General features: G+C 37.7%; 1 protein-coding gene across 13 annotated transcripts in view; it reads left to right on the forward strand.

Moving 5' to 3' along the window:
• Positions 1 to 19,910, forward strand: part of PPP2R5E (protein phosphatase 2 regulatory subunit B'epsilon) — a 107,464-nt gene extending 87,554 nt beyond the window's left edge. For 4 of the 13 annotated variants that reach the window (XM_073349886.1, XM_073349890.1, XM_073349888.1 and 1 more), the window contains 10 exons: positions 5,105 to 5,235; positions 5,318 to 5,377; positions 5,996 to 6,104; positions 6,990 to 7,043; positions 7,147 to 7,197; positions 8,620 to 8,739; positions 9,674 to 9,801; positions 12,017 to 12,118; positions 12,743 to 12,886; positions 15,324 to 19,910. In XM_073349886.1, coding sequence (XP_073205987.1) covers positions 5,105 to 5,235; positions 5,318 to 5,377; positions 5,996 to 6,104; positions 6,990 to 7,043; positions 7,147 to 7,197; positions 8,620 to 8,739; positions 9,674 to 9,801; positions 12,017 to 12,118; positions 12,743 to 12,886; positions 15,324 to 15,423 — 999 coding nt within the window. In that variant the 3' untranslated portion in view covers positions 15,424 to 19,910. Of the gene's footprint in view, positions 1 to 5,104; positions 5,236 to 5,317; positions 5,378 to 5,995; positions 6,105 to 6,989; positions 7,044 to 7,146; positions 7,198 to 8,619; positions 8,740 to 9,673; positions 9,802 to 12,016; positions 12,123 to 12,742; positions 12,887 to 14,096; positions 14,438 to 15,323 lie in introns of those variants that run through there. The other 9 variants (XR_012159591.1, XR_012159593.1, XR_012159592.1 and 6 more) reach the window with 9 other exon arrangements.
• The last annotated feature ends 1,690 nt before the right edge of the window (positions 19,911 to 21,600 follow it).

The raw sequence follows: 21,600 nt of genomic DNA on the forward strand, positions 1-21,600 counted from the left end.
TTAAGAAAACTCTTTCCTAGAGCTGTACTGAAAACACTGAAGTTGTGGTGATCATGGTGGAAATAAATCTAAAGGCCATGTTATGTTCAAGGTCTGTTAGAAACACAGGAAGGGAAGTATCAGTAATGGGGAAAAAGAACTAAATTGTCAAAGAATGGAAGTTTTATCTTTATGATGTGGTTGCCACCAGCGTGACTCAACTGGGGAGGCCATCAGTCCTGCCGATGGTAGCCAGTCTGGAGTTCTGCACCCAGTTCCCTGTCTTCCTGGTGTGCAGGCTGGTTTCCCTGTGTGTACTGCTGCATAGCTGGCAGCAGCTATAGCTGGTGCCTCTCTACTGAGGAACTAGCTTTCTTCCACACCTCAGCAAAGCTCTGTATAAATGGCAAGGCAAAGAAAACTCTGTCCCAGAAAAAGGAAAGGAAGAAGACCTGAAAGTACCCTCCTTTGCCTCTTCCCTATAACTTTCTGCAGTGGGTCCATTTTGTCTTTCGTGCTTCTGTCCCCCACCATGGACTTGTGTGGAACCTCTGAATATGACTAGAAAGAGAACCTCTAGGAGGACCGAGACTTAAATAGGGGTCATGCTAGAAGTGATAGGAGATACTTTGCCTTTCCGACACATCTTCATGAATGAGTCTTTTCATCCATGATCAACAGCCTACGAAGATTCTCCGAAAAAGCTTCCCAGGAGAGCCATTCTTTCCCCTAACCCCCTCCATAGTCTCTTTCACCCCAGGGCCAAAAACCACATCATTCTTCCTTTTCCCTCCTTCCTCTCAGGTAGGAGAGTCTCCTGGAGAAAATGGGGAATAATTGCTGCTGTGATGAAGTCCCATCCCCGTTCCTTAGCAAGAAGGTCACTCTGAAAGACTCGGGGGTGGGGTGTGTGTATTTTAAATCCCATATCTCTTTAGAAATTCTCAAAAGCAGAGGTGAGGCTCTGCTTTCTTCCCTCCAAAGTAGTGCCTCAGAGTTGATTCTGCCTTTCTGGATAATGATGAAGGGAATGTGGTGAATCTCTCTTGATTTTTATGCACATCCTGCCAAAGAACCACCTTAGAATCTATATTCTTCACGCAGACTTCCATATCTTCTGATCTCTCATCCAAAGGTAGATTCAGCAGTGGCTTCCTAACTTAAGCTAATAGACCTGCCTAAGGAGGCCAGTATCTCTCTTCATGGTTGATTGAACAGCAAGGTGGAAGAGACAATAAACAATTATTTGAGTTGGAGGCGACTCTGGTCACTACTGCAACCTATGGCTTATCTTCCTAGAGTGGCCATTCAGTGCCTTGTGGAGATCCAAGAAGAGAAAATTACTTGCTTCAAGGCTTTCTTTAGGGGATATTTGGTATGAGACTATTGTTCACAGGCTTTCCTTCTACACTTCTTTTCCCTTCAGACCTAGCCGGATGATTGTGGAGAGAATCCTGGTGCCCTACTCTCCATTCTAGAGAAACAGTGCTTCTGTACTCTTGTTATATGTTTCTACCCTTACCCAGCATCCTAGGTATGCTTATCCCTCATGCTTCTTCCTCAGGACACTCACCCTTGTCATCCTTTCGTAATGTTGCACTAGGGTGTGAATGTGATCTAAAGAAGGGTTTCGACATCTGGTCATCCATAATGGCATACCAAATGAAAGAGTGGTAACTATTAGGAGAGGGAGTTTTAAAACGAGGAATGGTACATATTTAAGTATGTATGAGACAGTATATCACAATGCCTGTTGAGAATCAGATTATTTTTGCCATGTGGTTAGGTGATAGACTTCTTAAAAATAACGGTGTAACTTTTTTAGATAGAATGAGTATTAATTCAAATGAATGTTTTGTCTAAATCACAAGTTAGGCCTCAATTTGTAAAAAGTAAATTTTACATTTAAAATTAAGTGACTGGCCTATTAAAGCCATATTGCACTTGCAATCGTATATTTAAGGTCAGTTTGGTTTTAGAATTATAACTTTATAAGGATTTGTCAGGTTACTGTAAGACATTTATATGAGATAGCAACTGAAACTTTTATAAAATTCAACCTGTTCAATGAATATTGTTCCATGGTAACTTTAAACTGTGACATTCTTTTACTTATGTTTTCATTGTTGAATTTGTTTTTAAAATTTGAGAAACTTTAATGAAGTTATTCCTAGTGAGGAATGGCTTTAATTTCAAAATGAGAAAAATACCAGTCACTTTTGTTATATATTTATGAAACTAGAGCTATGTCACTGGATGTTTAGAGTTTAATGTTTCATTTCGAAAGGTGGCTTACATCTATTCTGAAATGTAAGGCAGAAGTTGCTAAGAGACATAACAATTAAGTATCTCCGTACCCATATTTTCTGCTCTAGGTGTCTATTTAGTAATTTGTACTTCACATTTCTAGTTATAATTAGTATAAAGGTATCTCAATAATCATACAAATTATGGAAATCGTTCAACCTGTCCTTAAAAATAACCCTTTGTTATTTTGTTAAAACCTGAAGACAAATTGGATATCATATATCAGAACATGTCTTTTTTACTATGTTTTGAGCCCCGTAATTGAAATTGATACTGACAAGCCTAAACTATGTTTCTCAAGAGGATCTATGCAATGAAACTGAAAATCTAAACATTTTGCCTGTACAACCAATTCACAGTCAGAGTTAAAATCCGATTGTATCTGCAACATTTCCAGCTATTTTCTACCTTAGGTGAAATTCTGAATTTTTTGGAAGGGTAAGACAGTTATTTATGTATGTGTAATTTGGTGGGGTGGTTTGTTTTGTTTTGCTTTGCTTTTTGTTTTAGGGCAGAACTAATTCAACATAGTGATTTTGTTTACTACCTCTCTAGGGCAGCTGACAAAACTCATAGTTTCCCTCATGAAATTGTGATTGCATATCCCTCACTGCAGGGGTACTGTATTAATCATCACAAGCTACGGAACTATCCAAAGCAGTAAAACAGTTAGGAAGCTCACATGCATCTGTCACATACTTGAATGTTCTAAACCACAAGTCTTGAACATGTACCTATCTTCACTCTCTTTTATACGCTGAATTGCACAAGGAGAGTGCTGTGATTTTTGTTGAAAAGAAAATGTGCAGTTTGTGGATGCAGAATAAATAGTGAAACAAGTGCCACAGAGATAAGAGAAGTTACAATAAAACAGCCTAAGTCTATAAAGGTGTTCAGTACTATAGTGGCAATGATGCGACAAGCATCAGGAGACAGAATTTTTGCATGTGCCACTCTAAGACTGAGGAACAAACTTCCAAAAACTAAAGACCATCACAGACCTCACCATCTTTCATTCTAACTGCAAGATGCACTTCTTCTCTTTTGTAAACACAGAGCAAAAAACTCTGCCAAAACATAGTACTACTCTGCACGTACAGTTTTCCCCTTGAGGAAAGGATGAGACAGAGAATGAACCTCATGTGACAGTTGTTAGTTACTTTTTATAATGCGCTAGTGGAAGGCACTCAGATATTACAGTGATGATGGCAGTACAAGAACCTACATAGCATAGAATAGAATGAAATCCGTGCGAGTACAAGAGTATGGGGTCATGGGGAATCAGCAAGATTGAACACACATCACTAAGGTTATTGAAAAAATTATTATTTTACTACTTATATCAGTCCACGTTTCCAGCTCGATGTGACTATGAAAGTCCTGAGGGGGGCGTCAGGGAACAAGGTGGGGTTGGAAGGGGTAGGTGTCTGGGGGGGGAGGGGGCTGCCAGGGGACAAGAAGCAAGGAGGGGCGGATAGGGGGCGGGGGCACAGCCTGGCACAGCCTCCCTTAACCGGCCCTCCAAACAATTTCCGAAACCCGATGTGGCCCTCAGGCCAAAAAGTTTGCCCGCCCCTGCCCTAAAATCATATGTTAATTAATATTCACTGAACAGCTGAAAAGGATCTATTTAAACTGTGATTTGCCTTTTTTTTTTTTTAAGACAACTTTTGAAAGTGTCTGCAATTTCTTGTGGCTGACTAAAGTCAGGAGCCCAATTATACAGTTTCTTAAACTATTTTTAGGTTACAGTTTTCTATAGTGTAAATATTACATTTTATTAGATTTTTCCCTCTACTAACTATACATTGTCTGTAACACTTCTATATCTGCACATATTTATTATTATTGTAGTTATTGTTATTCAGACCAAAGGTGGTGATGTGACATTTTAGACACAATTAAGAAAAACAAGGTTCCAGCAAAAAGGAGCATACCATAGGTGCACTTGAAAAAAAAAAAATCTGATTTGTGAGAGATCGCTAGTTTTATTGGTATTCCCCATGTTAAGCACTGGGATTATCTCTCAAAACGATATAATGTAAAATCAAAGAAACTTTTTAAGTGCGACCACTGAAATCAACATAAGATAAAATGTACATACACAACCGTAAACATCTGTGGGTGGTGGGAATAATGCATGTAGGAGAGATGATGGCAGCAATAGGGAAAAGGAAACTCTTCCTTAGAGGATAATATTTAATATTTAAAGCCCCTGACCAGACATCAGTAAAACTGTTTGTTTAAAAGTTTTAAAATGGAATTAAAAATAGAAAAAACAACTTGAGAGAGTTGGTACTGTTCATAAACCACAAGTGGGCTCAAAAGTCATGCATTACATATATGTACAGTGTATGTCTGTGTCAGTTCAGGCCCTTAAAGATTTTGGGCATTAAATTGACATGACTGTGTTAATGAATTGGTATTCATATTTTGCAACTAAACTCTTTTTTTTTTTACCATCTCTGGAATGTCACCAGTCCAAGTCCTCTGCTTAACAAGAAAGAATCGGAATAATTGATAAATGCTTTCATATATTTAATGGCTTAACTGTGGCAACTTGAGTTATAGAAGCTCCAGAATACATTTTCTACAGAGTGCATTGACTGGTATTCACACAGTTGACTGAATACCTCATGTCTATGTTGACTCCTTTCAAGTTTGAATGAAGGCAACAAATTTTTGTGGCAGTTGTGTGCGCTCACACATATGCAATCTAGCTCATCATATGTAAACTGCATACATTTTTTAAAATAAAGGCAATTCACCATTTCTTATTAGTCATCTGATTCTTAAATTATGTCTTCTTTTACAACAGCTTTTGGAGCTATTTGACAGTGAAGACCCCCGAGAACGAGACTACCTAAAAACAGTCTTACACAGAATTTATGGCAAGTTTCTTGGTCTTAGAGCATTTATCCGAAAACAGATTAACAATATTTTTCTACGGTAAGTTTTGGGGGGAAATGGTTGTTGGGTTATAAATGTTTTATGAAACTATTTATTAATTTTTTTAAACTTTATTTGATAGGTTTGTTTATGAAACTGAACACTTCAATGGTGTAGCTGAACTGCTGGAAATATTAGGAAGGTAAATGAACCTTTATATAATAAGCCATCTCTGACAGCTATGCTGAAAATTTCAGGGGTCAATGAAAAATATAAGCCTAAGCTCTGATCCTGAAAACAGACTTGTGCACATGCTTAACTTTAAGCACAGATTAAGCCTTGGCATACCTCTTTGCAAAGAAGATTTAATTGTGTGCACATTACAAAGTACAATTTTTTCTTACATTGTTCCTTGTGCACTTCATTGTGACTTGTACATTGCAAATTTTGCTTTAAACAGTTATTAGTGTGTTGGTTTCAGTGTGTTGCTAAGCAGTCTAATTGTAGTTAGTTCCACAGTCAGTTACCAAAGAGCACCTTAAACTCATTAATTTACCAACCAAATAGGCAAGGTCATATGTATTAGGCAACAAGACTATATGACTGATCACATAGTTATTCTCATGTCAGAGTGTAACTACTATATAGCAATAACTAGAATGAACTGTACCTTGAACACTGGCTAGTGCAAAGGTTCAGCACATATTAGGATAATACCTACTGTCTGTCTTCTTGTGTAATTACTTTGATAAAGTAAAGTTCAGACCACAAGTAAATGTTCTGTGATGTTGCTAATCAATGTTTCTTTTCTTATTTCTAGTATTATCAATGGTTTTGCTTTACCTCTTAAAGCAGAGCATAAACAGTTTCTGGTGAAGGTGCTGATTCCTTTACATACTGTCAGGAGTTTATCACTCTTCCATGCACAGGTAGAAATTATAAAAAACATTTTCTGCTTTGTTAAAACAGAACAGTATACTTGATTGCTTTGGAAATCTTTTGCTTAGCTAAAAAAATCTTCTGAATGAAAACAAACAAAAAAAACCAGAAAACTTTTGTCATGTGGAATAAAAATGAAACAGATAAGTATTTAGTAGACTTAATGCATTTTGTAGAATAAATCTGGTGGAATTTATATATAGATATAATTTTTGTATACCTGTAAGATATTGTCAAGCACTGAAACTCTGTAGGCTTTCCTCCAGACACCCAATCTTTTTGTCCTTCTAATGAGGCTATCTTCCCCACTCATCCAGAACCTGATCCTGTAGTCAGAGGTCTCAGTTGTTTTTGTCTCTTGCACTGTCATCTGTCTGGTCATTCTATCTTGGTAATTCTTTACACACTCACCCTCTCTGCACTTTGGCTCTAAATTGATCCTAATTTCTGTACTCTGGCCTTGCTTTCTTAGTCTTTTATGCCAATTTTTGGCTGTGTTGGCTCATCTCATGTAAGTCGTCATGATGCTGATGCTGCCAAAAGTGTGAAAGAAACACATTCGCAGAACACTGAGCCTTTCAAAATGTTACTTACATGAGTACATTTGGAATCCATAAAGTTCAAACAGTTTCAAAATGTACTTGGACATATTTTTTCTTCACTTTTCGTTTGTTTGTTTGTTCTTTGCTGTTAACTGCAGCTTGGATGCAGTTGCAAATTCCCCAGACTCACAGTTTAAAGTAGGATTTACAATTTAGAATAAGATGCATACTGAACTGTTTTGATTCTCTGTTCTTTTTAATACTGAACATGTCTTTTGAGTTCTCAGTAAAAATGTCATAATTTCATGTGAATATATTTTTTCCCCTTCACAGCTGGCATATTGTATAGTACAGTTTCTGGAGAAAGATCCTTCACTCACAGAGCCAGTAAATATTTCTTTGGTATTTTTTTATATCTTAAACATCCAGTTTTCCCAGCTGTGAAGTTGTAAAATGTAATATAAAATTTACTTTCTCATTTGTAATTCAGGTCATTAGAGGTTTAATGAAATTCTGGCCGAAAACCTGCAGTCAGAAAGAGGTAAGTTCTATGTTGCTGTTAAGATTTAAGTAAAGGAGTTTGATAGTTCTACAGATAAACATTAAAGATACTTTTCTCCCAGGAACATCCAGAGAGTTTCAGGTAAATAATACAGACAAATCTTAAATGCTGTTGTGGATTTTGGCATCTGTTTAGCTTATCTGGGTGATTATCTGTGTTCAGACTGACCTGTGTTGGACATAATTTTGACAGTAAAGAGAGGTGTCAAGCTGATGACAGTCATCATCTCTGTTGGCAAGTTAAGCATTATAATGTAGTATGCCAATATAAGTGTTCTTTCACAAGGGAGTGACTCTTCATGTAAAGAGAGCAAAAATGAATGTTGTGGAATTATGTGGAAAAATTCTATTACAAATTGCAGCAGTTTGTGTCAAGCCTACATTTTCAGAGTTGGGCTAGAGATATTTTAGCTTCTAACATAGATTGGCAATTAGTTGCATGATTACCTGATTTTGCAAATCTGAGTTTACACACTGATATTTATGGGCACAACAAGAGCATCTTTGTTTGAAAATTGGTCCCAAAACACAAGCAATTAAAGATGGATCCTTTAATTATAAGGGTTAAATCCTGGCCCATTGAAGTTAATGAGAGTTTTGCCATTGTGTTCACTGGGACCAGGAATTCACCCCAGGTACACAGTGTCATCTGTAAATTCCTTAGGGCAAAGACCACGCATTATAATCTGTAAATAAAATACTAACACATACACCCCAGTGTAAACCAGGGCTTAGAGTGCAAAATTTTGAAAACTTGTTCTCTAATTTTGCACCTGCTGTTAATTGTGGGGTCAAATCCTGAAATTTAGATATCTTAACTATCTGACTTAGTAAATAAGGACAGGTTTCAGGTAACAGCCGTGTTAGTCTGTATTCGCAAAAAGAAAAGGAGTACTTGTGGCACCTTAGAGACTAACCAATTTATTTGAGCATGAGCTTTCGTGAGCTACAGCTCACTTCATCGGATGCATGCCGTGGAAACTGCAGCAGACTTTATTTATACACAGAGAATATGAAAAAATACCTCCTCCCACCCCACTGTCCTGCTGGTAATAGCTTATCTAAAGTGATCTAAAGTAAGCTATTACCAGCAGGACAGTGGGGTGGGAGGAGGTATTTTTTCATATTCTCTGTGTATAAATAAAGTCTGCTGCAGTTTCCACGGCATGCATCCGATGAAGTGAGCTGTAGCTCACGAAAGCTCATGCTCAAATAAATTGGTTAGTCTCTAAGGTGCCACAAGTACTCCTTTTCTTTTTTCAGTAAATAAAGTGGATGACTACATTCAGCTGTTTGTGCCTATAGAATTAGAGGATGGGTTGAGACCTATCTGAAAACTTAGCTGATAAATTGCAAATACAAGAGTTGAGGAGTTCTGAATTTAACAATTACTTGTGTCTAGGTCATGTTCCTTGGGGAGCTGGAGGAGATCTTGGATGTGATTGAACCTTCACAATTTGTCAAAATTCAGGAACCTTTATTTAAACAAATTGCCAAGTGCGTCTCTAGTCCTCACTTTCAGGTCAGTAATACAAGTATATTTTTTAAAAACAGTAATATAGTTTCTAAGATCTTGTGAATATACAAAACAGATACCTAAATGCTGAGTTTGCATTGTACTGATTAGAACATATTTACTATTTGTATATCCGTGGACAGGTTTGTTTCAGTAGCAGTCCCCACACTCAGGGAAGGTTGAAATAGAAAAAAGATGAGACTCCAAGGGTGAGATCTTAGAGTCCATTCACAAAACTTGCATCTCATGGTAAAGGAGGGCTAAGGTGGGTTGGGGGAAAGGGCATGTTAGAGGCAGGGTGACAGAATGCAGTGCTTCAGTGATTCTAAGCAGTGCTCCTTACCTGTTGGGGTAGGCATGGAGGCTGCTGCAACTCAGACTGCCCCTCGGGGAAGCCTGAATTATCCCAGCAGCTGCTCCAGCCTAGAATCAAGAGGGTGCTGTCGTGGCTTAAAGCCACCTTAGCCCAACCCCCCTCTTGCCCTGGGCTTCGATCCTGCCAAGTGTTGAGCTCCTCTTGTGAGATACTCCATACTCTTGGCTCTCTTTGATTTCTCTGGGAGACAAGGATTTGAAGCAAGCCGCAGCAGGTACTCCGCATTTACCCTGGGTTCAGGTCATATGACCATAAAAGTGATCCAAATAGATTTTAGTTCATACGTAACCTTTCACCATGTAAGAAATTACAATGAAATCAAACACTGAATACTTATACATTAATTTTAACATTAATCATATTTTAAATTTATTTTATATTTACTTTAAAGACCACCTTATATTAATGCAAGTTATGCCCTGGATAAAATAGAGATTTCATTTAGAAAGTAATGATAACCCATTGATTGTTGTTTGTTTTGGGGCATGTTTTCTGTAAAATATAAGAAATTTGCAGATAACTGAATTTCTGCTAATGGGTTTTATTCCTCCCTCCCCATCAAAGGTGGCAGAAAGGGCGCTGTATTACTGGAATAATGAATACATCATGAGTTTGATAGAAGAGAACTCCAACGTTATACTTCCCATCATGTTTTCCAGTCTTTATAGGATTTCCAAAGAACACTGGAATCCGTGAGTTTTGGCATTATCTTTCGTCTGTCCAGTTGCTGAAACCTATATATTCAACCCTGGAAATTCCAGACAAAGAAAACATGAAATCGCACCAAATTCAGCCTTGATGTAAACAGATGCCGCTCTATAAAGCCAATGGGATTTAAACCAGAGCTGAATTTGGCTCAGAATATTGTCAAATTATCTGAGACATGCACAAAATCTGAACTCTGTAAAATAAAAGCAGTGCAGATTGTTTCATTTCCAAAATATGATTGGGCAGCTAATGTAATAATTTTTTAACCTTTGTATTTATTTTTCATCATAAATTTTTCATCATAAATGATCATAAATATAAAAACAATAGAAATAAAATATTGCATAATTACCAAGAGGAACGGTCAGGCACCAAACGTTTCTAATGCTCTGTCAATAATTTCTGTAAACTGGTTTACAGGATAAGTCTGACTGTAAATTGGCCTGGAACATACTCCTTGATCTTAATACAGCTCTGCAGATACATAATATTATTTTGATTGGTGTCATATAATCAGTGGCAGCAGCATTTTTCTAAACATTCGCAGGTGCACACACATTGCAGCATGTTCTCAGGTTAGATTATTTTTATAAACGTATTCAAAGACAATGGCAGCTATTAAGTCAGTATTAATCAACAGTTAGCTCACAGCGAGATCCAAGTTATTTGCTAGTACAGAGAAAACGTACATTCTCAAACTCCACTGCTGCTGTACACTATTAAAAAAAGACATTTTCGTCTTGACACAATCAAAATGATGTACATGTCCTATTTATCTGGGTGGTTTTTTGTTTTTTTAAAGTAGTCTAGGGCAGTGGTTTTTAAAGTTCGGGTTGCGAACCAGTGCTGGGTTGTGGAATGCAAGGCACTGGGTCGCCTTGCTCAGCACCCAGGGACCCTGGTGGCCGGCCAGTAAGAACTAGTAGTCCCTACCTGTTCTGACGCTGGGCTGTGCCCTGCAAGCACCCAGCAGCAGGTCCAGCCAATGGGAGTGGGGGGGGGGGGCAGTGCTTGTGGGTGAGAGCTGCATGGCGCTGCTTGCGCACCTCCACCCAGGAGTCAGACCTGCTGCTTGCCACTTCCGGGGAGCAGTGCGGTCTGTGGTGCCAGGACAGGCGGGAAGCCTGTCTCTGCATCCCAGCTGCACTGCTGACCAGGAGCTGCTGGATGTAAGCCCATGCCCCAGCCCTGAGCCCCCTCCAAACCCGGAGCCTCCTCATCCCCAGCCCCACCCCAGAGCCCACACCCCCAGCCCAGAGCCCTGACCCCCTTCCTCACCCGAACCCCCTGCCCCAGCCCAGAGTCCCCTCCCATACCCCAAATCCCTCATCCCCAGCTCTGTTGGGTCACGGGCATCAACAATTTTCTTCAACTGAGTCACCAGAAAAAAAGTTTGAAAACCACTGGTCTAGAGAAACATTTAATTATATGTACAGTTATAATTAGATGTCTTCCATTTACTACCTGGGTCACAGAACTTGTCTGGGGGTTGGTGGATAGCATTTAGTAATCACATCACAAAATTTAATGCTGAGATCATTTTTCGCATGCACGCTGCTCTCTTTATTCAGGCTTGTACTTTAAAAAATTGTGATAAAATGAAGGTTTATTTCTTAGAATTATCAAGTCTTCCTCAAAGATTTTTTTTCTTTTTCCAATGGACTTGTTTTCTTTTTACATGTACTAAAGTGAAATGATCATGAAACGTACAAATCCAAGGGAATCTTTCATGTTTCTCATACTTGGGTTCTTTACTTTGAGATATTCATACTCTATTCAAAGGCATCTGTTGACCCTTTTTTCTGTGCATCATTCACATCTGATGTTTAGATTTTAATTACTTCTGCTAGAATTACAGTTTTGACCATTGGATTACATTCAGAATTGCTGCATTGCTTGGTGAAGTATTTGCAGTTGTATGTGCTAGCTGTCTGTTGTTACCTGTAATAGGTGGGGATTTGTTTTCTCCATTTAAATGATAAAAAGTGATGAGAGCCTGATTCTCACTTCACATAAGTATGTTAATTAGAAGTAACTTCACTGAAGTCAAAGAAGTTACATCACTCTAACTAGTGGGAGATTAGAATCAGGTTCAGCAATTCCAATAAGAAAAGTTCAGGAAAGTGTGTAAATTATTTTTTGTTCTTATTCAATTTCAACTGAAACTAACAGATTCCTTATCTTTTTTATATTTCACAGGGCTATTGTGGCTTTAGTCTACAATGTATTGAAGGCGTTTATGGAAATGAACAGCACCATGTTTGACGAGCTGACAGCCACTTACAAGTCAGATCGTCAGCGGTAACTTTTTAAAGCTTTTTTGTCAGCTGTGCATAAAGCCTGCGTTTAATTTTTTCCTCACATTTTGCTGTGATTGCATAATTTCACACATAATTGATTGCAATGCCTCATTTTTTTCTGCATGCTCATTAGCCTTCTCCTTGCAAGATGCCAGATAATATCATGTATAGGTGGTTGTTTTCTCCCCTATGAAATACAGTACCCGTTGCATAGCTTGTGGATCTGCATTCCTCACAGAACTCCCTTTGGCACCACATTCCAAAAGACTTAAATGTATCAAGATTTTCAGTAATAAAAGAAGAACAAGGGTTTAAAGATATCACTTGGCTTAAAGGCTTCAAAAAGGGTGGAGGTGGGACATGAGGAATTTCCTCAACACATGACTCACGATAAGACCCATCCCACTTCTCCTGCATGTGGTCTTAAGCCTAAGTGGCACCTTTCAGCCCTTTCAGTTTTTCCTTTTTCATAGATCTTGATATAGCCGAGTCCTTTAGAGTGCAGGATCCAGTAGATGCACCATTCATACAATCATTAGTTGCACCCTAGTAAAATGTTTTTTGTCTATTTTCCTTAATCTTCATTCTCCAATTATAGTGCATCATCTTTTGTCTAAAATTTCAGCTTATCCAAAGCAGCAGGTGAAAAAAATGAGGAAACTTCGGGAACTCCGGGCAGTTTGCGACTTCGTTTAAGTCGTGCCTTTTGTGTGACTCGGGGTTCCCACAAGCAAAGCGAAGGGTACTGTATGTCATCAAACCTTGTTAGGTTAGTATAGCCTCTGAAGTCTTTTGGAGGCCATGATACTGTTGAATTATGTGACCAGGTTCATAGTTCACCTTCCTTTTGATTTGATTTGATTTGATTTGATTTACTTTTATATATAATAAAATACAATGTCTTATACATTTAAAAATCTGTAATTGATGGGTTAGATGATGTACTGGATTAATGACTACACTAACATCTTATTTCTGGAGTCCTGGGTTTAAACCTGAGCCAAGTAGTAGGTGACTTGATGGTTTTTGTTCAGGCCTTGGTAGACAAGTTCAGTCTGTCAGATTAGCTGACATAATCGCTGTACAGTTTGTAGTGTGGGCAACACAGAATCCTAGGACTAGGGTCTGATCCAGGAAGGTTCTGAGACGCCTCAGCTACTACTGAAATTGGTGGATGCCGGAGGGACTTTGTATCTCATGAGGCATTCAGAGTTTCACAGGATCAGACCCTGCGATAGCATGTATGTTACAGGTAATGACTGTATGGAAGAGCTTGGTTACATGACCTCTACTGTAGCTAGGGCTGGTGTTGGTCTTTTAAATACATTTATTATTATTTTAAAATATATATTGGAATGTAAAAAATGGGATAACTTAACTTCAAATATTAAACCATGTGTAATATTAACAATTAATCACAATTTGCTGAGATAAAGACTTCTTAGGGTTCTGTGGGCAAACATGGGCAAGTTTTCGAACATCTTTCCATAAGAGATTGGATTTTCATTTACTAAGTGCTGGTGCAAAATTCATTAGTATTTGTAAGGAGTGTTGTAGTTAGAGATGGTAAATAGTTGTAAGGACTTGATAATGGGAACCCTCAGAATGAAATTCTGGTGTAAGAACACGCATTTCAAAGGGGACAGGTGAATTGTAATCCAGTCCAGTTGACTTCAGTGGGATTACTCACAGGATCAGGGCCTAGGAATAGAAATAAGTTATAATAGATTTATGCTGGGTTCCCCAATAGAATAAAGTTTACAAAATAAGAGTGATGTATAGCCAAGTATTTAGAATTTGTTAGGGCTAAAGTTTTCAGTGTCAATGAATAATAGTTCAAACATAGGTGAACTAATGAGGTAACCTACTGAAATATTTTAGAAAGAAAGGATACATGACACAGCAATTAGATAATGTAATGATAAATTTCTGGTAAGTGTATTCACCATTTCTTTTATTTAATTTTGAATATTTTTCAGCAGCTGTGTGTAATGAAAGTAGAAATTATGAATGAAAACAGATGTTTGTTTCTAACCAGAATGGTGTTAATAGATATTATGGCCAAATGACCGCATTTTGACTAAACGTATGCAGCCTAGGTGATGTGAATTTCCCAGGTAGCAAGTTGTACCAGAATAAAGCTTCTAAATCAGTGGAATATTTTGAGAAACTCTGCAGTGTGACAAATTGGGAATCTACATATCTGTACCCTAGATGTCCATGACGTTCATGTTCCCATTGGACCTGATCCTGCAAGGTGACTTAAGCAGAAATTGAAAGCTCTCCCCAACTTGTAGCATCAAGACCATACATACTCCAGGTGTTGTAGTTGTTATCAGAACACAATGACTTAATTTTATACGTATTTCAAAGCAATTATAACATTATGTCCCCACATTATAGCATAAGGACCATATTAACTCCAAATAACGAGTGACAGAGAGAGAGAGAACTCAGAGAATAATCAAATTAAGAAAGTTCTAGTTTAGTTTTTTAATTTTTATTGGGTTTCCCCTGACACCTCTTCCACTCAGTTCCCTAAGAACTCAGTTGGACTACAGTCTTGTCACTCTGATTCCTTTATCTAATTTGGCTGCGCAATCTATTGGTAAAGCAAACATTGTCCAGATTATTTTGTAGGGATTCTGTAGGAATAAAAACAAATGCATTGAATGAGGGTTAGATCTTGCAACTGGATTCACACTAGCTGCACTGGGATGGAGCACTTTTGAATTGAATCTGGCCTTGTTTGAGAGAATAGGCTAGGTTTTATATTAATGAAAACAAGAGAGACCCTAATACTCTTCTTTAAACAAATAAATAAACTTGAAATTGTGAAATAGAACTTGGCCCAAAAAGTATGTATTAATCTGAAATGTAATGTATTTGATCCATAAAATATTTTAATATAATTCTAACATGGACTAGCTGTTTTTGCTCTATAGTAAAATTAATTTCAGTAAAGATTTTTAAACTTTTTTTTATTATATCCCATCTTTTGTTTCTCTCAGTTTTGTTCAGCATTTTTGATGTAGATAAACTAAAAGTTGGAGTAAAAAATGTGTACTGAAAATAAATATACATTAGGGAAAAATGCAAGTGCATTAGAAAAATTACTGCTCATAGCTTATATCAAATAAGTACTGTTGGATAGGTACTTTTAAAGCTTCCTTGCTGTTAACACTTTATTTTATTCTGTCTGCTAGTGAGAAGAAGAAAGAGAAGGAACGTGAAGAACTGTGGAAAAAACTGGAGGATTTGGAGTTAAAGAGAGGTCTTAGACGTGATGGAATAATTCCAACTTAACAAAAGAAACAAAGCTGCATTATTAACCTGTGGAGTCACACATTTATGTAGTAGAAGATGGAGCAACAGTTTTCTGTATTGTGCAACTTTACAGTAGATTTCACATTTGTTTCATTATTACAACAGCACTGTATATAACTGTCTCGAAGTAAAGGAAAAAATAAGGACTTTTATCCAAAGTTTGGACAGCAGATGGACTTCTCAGAACTTTGCAACATAATCATTGTTTTGACCCTTCTTTAAAACCAGTCTTCAAAGATCTGTTGATGAAAATTGCTATGTCAAAATTCCATTGTCAGGACCTGTTCCTTATTTATCATTAGCAGAGAGTATGATACAACTTTCAAATGTGAACAATCTTAAATTTAGCTTGCCTTTCTGCTAAACTGTTAAATGTATTTATAGTAAAAGAGAAAAAAGATTGTCATTTCCTTTTGAGTTTGTGTAACATCCTCCTTCTCTGGATAACTTTACTGTAATTTGACATTTTTTTCCCTTTTGCACATCTTCATAAGTTGAATGTCCATGCAGATCAGGGCCATGAAAAATATAGGTCCCTAAGGTTTTGTTTACTGGTGTGAGTATCTTTCTGGTACCAGGCTAGCATTGGTACTCCTTCAATGTAAGCATTAGGAGTAAAAATAAAGAGGTGATAAACATAGTAGGGAAGGAAATTTCAGATTAATGCGTCAATTTATTGTGAATCCACAGTCTTGAATCCTTTGAAAATGGGCAATAGTAACATCGTGAACTTCGGTACCTAACCAGTATTAGTTACATGTCATTGGACGCACATACCAGAGCTGTTTTGGTAATACTAATGGCTAAATGATTAGAATATATATACATTTTATTGGACCATTTTGAAATTATAACGACAAACACTAAACAGTACAAGCATGAAATTGATCTCCAGTGGTCCTGGGTCTAATTGGGAACAGAGCTGAGCAAACAGTTTGGACTGTTTGGAGTTGTTGCCTTACTTTTTAATATGTATTTATAAAGTATTCCAGCAGAAGAGGATGTAGCCTCTAAAAACATACTATAGTGTTTTTGTGACTGTAGTGCTATTACTCATCACAGCGCCAGCCCTATGGTTTTAGCTGGAAAGGATTCTGGATAATATACTTCTGCTTTCTGAAGTGGATGCTCATTCCTAACTACTGTATTTGTTACCAAAAGTGGTTCTACAAACGCTACTGAAAAAAAATTCTGGAAATCCTAATGTCCTGAGTATTAATAATAAAGTTTAAAATGCTTTTATATCAAAGGTGCATTGTGACCAAATTGTTTAAAAGAAAAACAAGAGGGCTGTATTATAAGTATGCATTATTGGCTATCTGCTTTGTATTTAAAAGTGGAATCTTACATCTTTGATCGGTAAAATGCTGATAAGACTTATGTACAGTATATATTTAGCTAATGCAGTTGCATTATTTTATACCGAAAGGGATGTGTTTCAGGATTTTTCTCCAGGATGCTTTTGAATTGTTATAGACATATGACAACAGTGAGTTGATAATCCTAAACCATCAATCCAGCAGTCTTTATGGTATAAAACTGACTTGGTGTTCATGAGTCTTTGTGTTAGTTGCAAACATGAACTTATGACCTGTTGCCATTGATAGAAATACAGTATAAATACAAGCTTGTATATTTTTTTTCCTACCATTCAAATATACAGTAGAATTTGAGGTTTTCTTGTTTCCAGGTACAAAACAAAACAAAAAGGTGGGAGGGGAGCAGGAATCCAATCCCAGGTTACTGACTGTTTCAGGATTATCAGGTCACCGTTTGTACACATGGGTCTGCACATTGGATGTTGTAAATGCAACAACTTTGTAAAAACTTGACACTGTTAATTCTGGAAAAATAACAGAAGTAAACTAGTCATATGCAACACAAAACATCACAACATGGTTTAATGGGATTAATATAAGCCTCTTATAAGAACACTGACTGGGACACAATGTAAATTTGGCAGATACTGTCATAAGTGAAACATTTTTATTTTAAAAGTGCTGAAACAAAGGTGCAAGCTCAAAAACTGAAGTTTAAATAAATTTATAACAAATCATCCCTTAACCCTTTGGTTTTTGACAGCCTTTTTGTTTCTACTACAAGTTGGGGTTATATTTAGTAGTGTGACTGTGTCTGCAATTTACATGCTGTATGAGAGGGTGCATTTAAACTCATGCCTGACTAGACTGTGTTAAATGGTCAACAATTGAACTATTGTGGTGGGAAGAAATCTTGGTGTTTCCATTTTTTTTTTCTGCCTGGTGGAATGAAAAGAAACAATGTGGCATTAGAAAAAGACACCTTGTCCTGTACTTAGAATTTAGGTGAGTGTTGACCATTCTTGGATGTTCTTGGTTTCAGCATGACCTAGTGGAATTGGTGATACAAAACTGATGAGAACCTAGCTGGTTGCAATATTTTTTTTACCTCTAATGGGGGATACTGGGGATTTTCACTGTGATTTTGAAAGTGAAAGTGATTTTCACTTCTATGATGGACTGTTTCTTTAAATTGAATGAGGTAATGTGATGTGAGTCATGTGACTCTAAAAAGGTGAGGTCACTCTGAGGTTGTCCTTTGTGATGTACTTAAAGAAGCGCTTACCATAGTAGTACCACAGAATCCACACAATCCACTGTTGGCTGCAACCCAAAGGCAATATACTGCTCCTGTCCCACTAGAGTCAATGGGAGGTTTATGCAAAGATAAAGGCAGCATATGGACTTACGTCAGTTGTGATCAGTGCATCTATTCATTTGTGATTTTGTTTGCTTCGTGGTTTTGAGAAACTACTTTTTTTGTTAATGTTTGTTGTAGACTGCTAACATCACAGTTGATGGGAGCTCACTCATGTCTTGTACCATATTGGTTACAGGGGAAAGGATTGAATGTTGTCAGGTAAAAGTAATGAACGACATTTTCAAAACTAGAGCATTGCATCAGGTTATGGTGAGGTAGCAGTTGTAAAAGTTCCTCTTGTGTGAGCATGCATTGCTTTCTTCACCTTGCAAGCTTCCCTTATTGTTTTCTTTTCATTGCTACTGAGTGGTTTTTGTCTCTCTTCCAAACCTTTGAATGCTTTAAATAAAAGTACTCTAATGACATTGGAGTATTTGCAAGCAGGGTTACAGTAAATTAATCTTGGTTTTGTTAGCATAAATAAAAGGATTTAATTTATTTTTACCTCCTTCTATATATGGAACAATCCAGGATGCAGAGCCAAGAACTGTTTGAGCTAGAATTGAAGCAGCTGTACTTATATTGTACATGTGTAAGTATAGCCTCAGGCTCTCTTACGCTATGGAAAAAGAAAATATATTATAAGCTTTAAAAGCTTTTTTTATTGTTTTCTGGGAGAGTTGGAGAACTGGATAGCTATTTCCTCCCCCGGTGCACCTCATTTTCCTTTCAGTTGAGAGCACAGAACTGTCTTAGAAGGCAGAGCTGCCCTTTTTTCAATACTGAGAGTTGCCCTGTGACAAAATGAGGGTGATAAACAGGCATGATAAAAGAATGTTTTTATTTGCACATTAATATTTTTATTTTTGTATCTTGGCTCATCAGCTTTCCAAAATAGCTGTGTAATGAGCACAAACTAGTTTTTCTAGTAGGTATTGGCAGTGAGTTTTTTTATATTCCCCAGTATTTTCCTTTCAGAGTCTGTATACAAGGATTGTGTATCCTTGAAGCAAAATTCAGCTAATTTTGATTTAGAAGAAGGTTTTATCCAAGTGCTGCTTACTATCCGCAGAAGCAGCAGCATCTGTTTAAGAGAAACAGACATTCTATCATGACCTCTCTGAATACAGGGTTTTTTTATTTTTTTTTTTGATTACTTACTGTAAATATGTTATAATCATAACCTCATGTATTGATGAGGGGTTTTCAAATATAAATAATTCCAGTACATTTATTGTCCTTGTCCTATTTTTGATTGTAGTTTAAAGAATGACCTGCTCATGCTTTTTGTTTAAAAATTAGCATTAGAGTCATAGATTTCTTGATATTTTAGTATTTCATTGTTTAAGCAGGAGAGGGCAGCAAAAGTTCATTTCCCACTCCCCTCTCCCCCCCCCCCCCCAAGATTGCCATGGGTCCGTTACTGTTTTTAAATCTAGATGCAGTTAAACTATTGGGTTGGTGGGGAAATAAAACATTTTTTATATATGAAAAGTTGCTTATGGAAATATATAGACTGGTCTAACCAGACTGTGAAAATGTCTTCTATGCTACAGCAAGGTAATATTAAAAAGAAAAATCTTCCACCTCTGGGTAAAGTGAAGCAGGTCTTAAAGACTTGGATTCAAAATGTCATTCTTTGGACATAGTTTACTTAAAAGTGGTATTAAAGAAACAAACTCAAACTCAATGGTGCTCCCAGATATAAATGTGTATCCTTTCTCTTTTGCACATGTGCAAGAGGCTCTGTACTGTGGGTGCATCTAATAAAAAAGCAATGAAGTGTTTTCCAGGCGCATGGTTTTTTTCACCCTCTCTGTACTTCACATCCCTTTTCAGCAATGGTCTTCCAGCCATCGGATATCATTTCTCGTACATGTCAAACATTAAAGTATCTCACTGGTGGAAAGATGTTGAGTTAGGGAGACAGGAATGTTAAGGCTCTGTGAGAATTTCCATTTTAAGCTCCCAGTTTTCTTTTGGAGTATGGTGATTGGTCCTCTTAAATTGCAATCACGTCTGAGTCTGAAGGAGACCTTAAAAGCATTGGATATGGGAGCATAAGCATTGGCTCTGTGGCATGCTTCCACTAACCCCTGTCAACCTTGAGGTCTGCAGGTGTGGAAAGGGCAAGACTGGTTGGTCTTCATGATACCATTCTGCCCTTTCAGTCTCTGATCTAGTCTGCTCTGTCCTATTCAGTTGTCCCAGCCAGAATCTGCAGTTCTTCACACACACTGACCAGGAAGATGAGGATGAATCCAGGCAGAGGCCAATGGGTGGATCCTGTTAGTGTGTGACTACTGCAGGAGCTGTGCGACCATGGAAGTCAAAATACAGCAAGCACAGGGAGGCACAGGGATCCCTTCCAGGCACTGGACTCAGCTAATCCTCTGGGATTTATGGAACAGGGGGGTCAGGGCAGGGGTAGCCTGTGTCATAAGGAATGATCATTTGCCCAATAATCTTGATTTATAGGTTTCAAATCCTTAAGTAAATTATTCCTTTGGTTAATTAACCTCCTGTTAAAAATGAATGCCTTATTTCCTCTCTCCGTTTATCTAGCTTCAGCTTCCAACCATTGGCTCTTGCTACACCTTTTCCTGCTAGAATGAAAAGCCCTCTCCTATCAGAAATCTTGTCCCTGTGTAGGGACTGTGATCAAGTCACCTCTTAACCTTCTCTTAGATAAACTACATAGATTGAGCTTCTTTAGTCTCTCATAAAGTGTGTTTTCCAGTCCTTGGAAGGTTTTCCAGTCTGGTTGTAAGAAATTAAAATCTTCAGTGAGTTACTGCTCAGTGGAGATTTCTCTGTTGATTATTGTTAAAATAGGAAATAATCATTAAAGAGTCAGAGGTATTTAAAAATAGCTTCTTCGTAGTTGCAGTACTAATGCCATAGGGCTTGTGTACATCGCCCTGCAGGGCTGGGAGTTGCAGTGTGCTGTGTTATAACTGCCCCATGTGGACACTGCGGGCATGAACCCAAAGGTACCTAGTTAACATTAACATGGGCCTCTTTCAAACAGGTAAGCCAAACACAGGTATTTTCCACTTTTATGCATCCGATGAAGTGAGCTGTAGCTCAGGAAAGCTTATGCTCAAATAAATTGGTTAGTCTCTAAGGTGCCACAAGTACTCCTTTTCTTTTTGCGAAGACAGACTAACACGGCTGCTCCTCTGAAAGGTATCTTTTAGTTTGCTCCAGCAGCATCCACATGGGACAGTTACAGCGCAGTGCTTTGGTGCACACTGCAGTCCGCACACTCCTAGTCTGCAGTGCAACCCAATGTAGACATAGCCATAGTTACTTTGCTAATTCTCTCAACCTCAAATTTCCTTCCCACAAATTCCTCAGTTTCTCAGTCAGCAGCAGACCTTCATTCCATGTTAAATTCAGGATTGCCCCACAAATTACGGGCTGCCCTCAGCCATAAGTAGGGCCCTACCAAATTCACGGCCATAAACGTGTTGC

Source organism: Lepidochelys kempii, chromosome 6 (genome assembly GCF_965140265.1).
Source record: "Lepidochelys kempii isolate rLepKem1 chromosome 6, rLepKem1.hap2, whole genome shotgun sequence".
Taxonomy (NCBI): Eukaryota; Metazoa; Chordata; order Testudines; family Cheloniidae; genus Lepidochelys; species Lepidochelys kempii.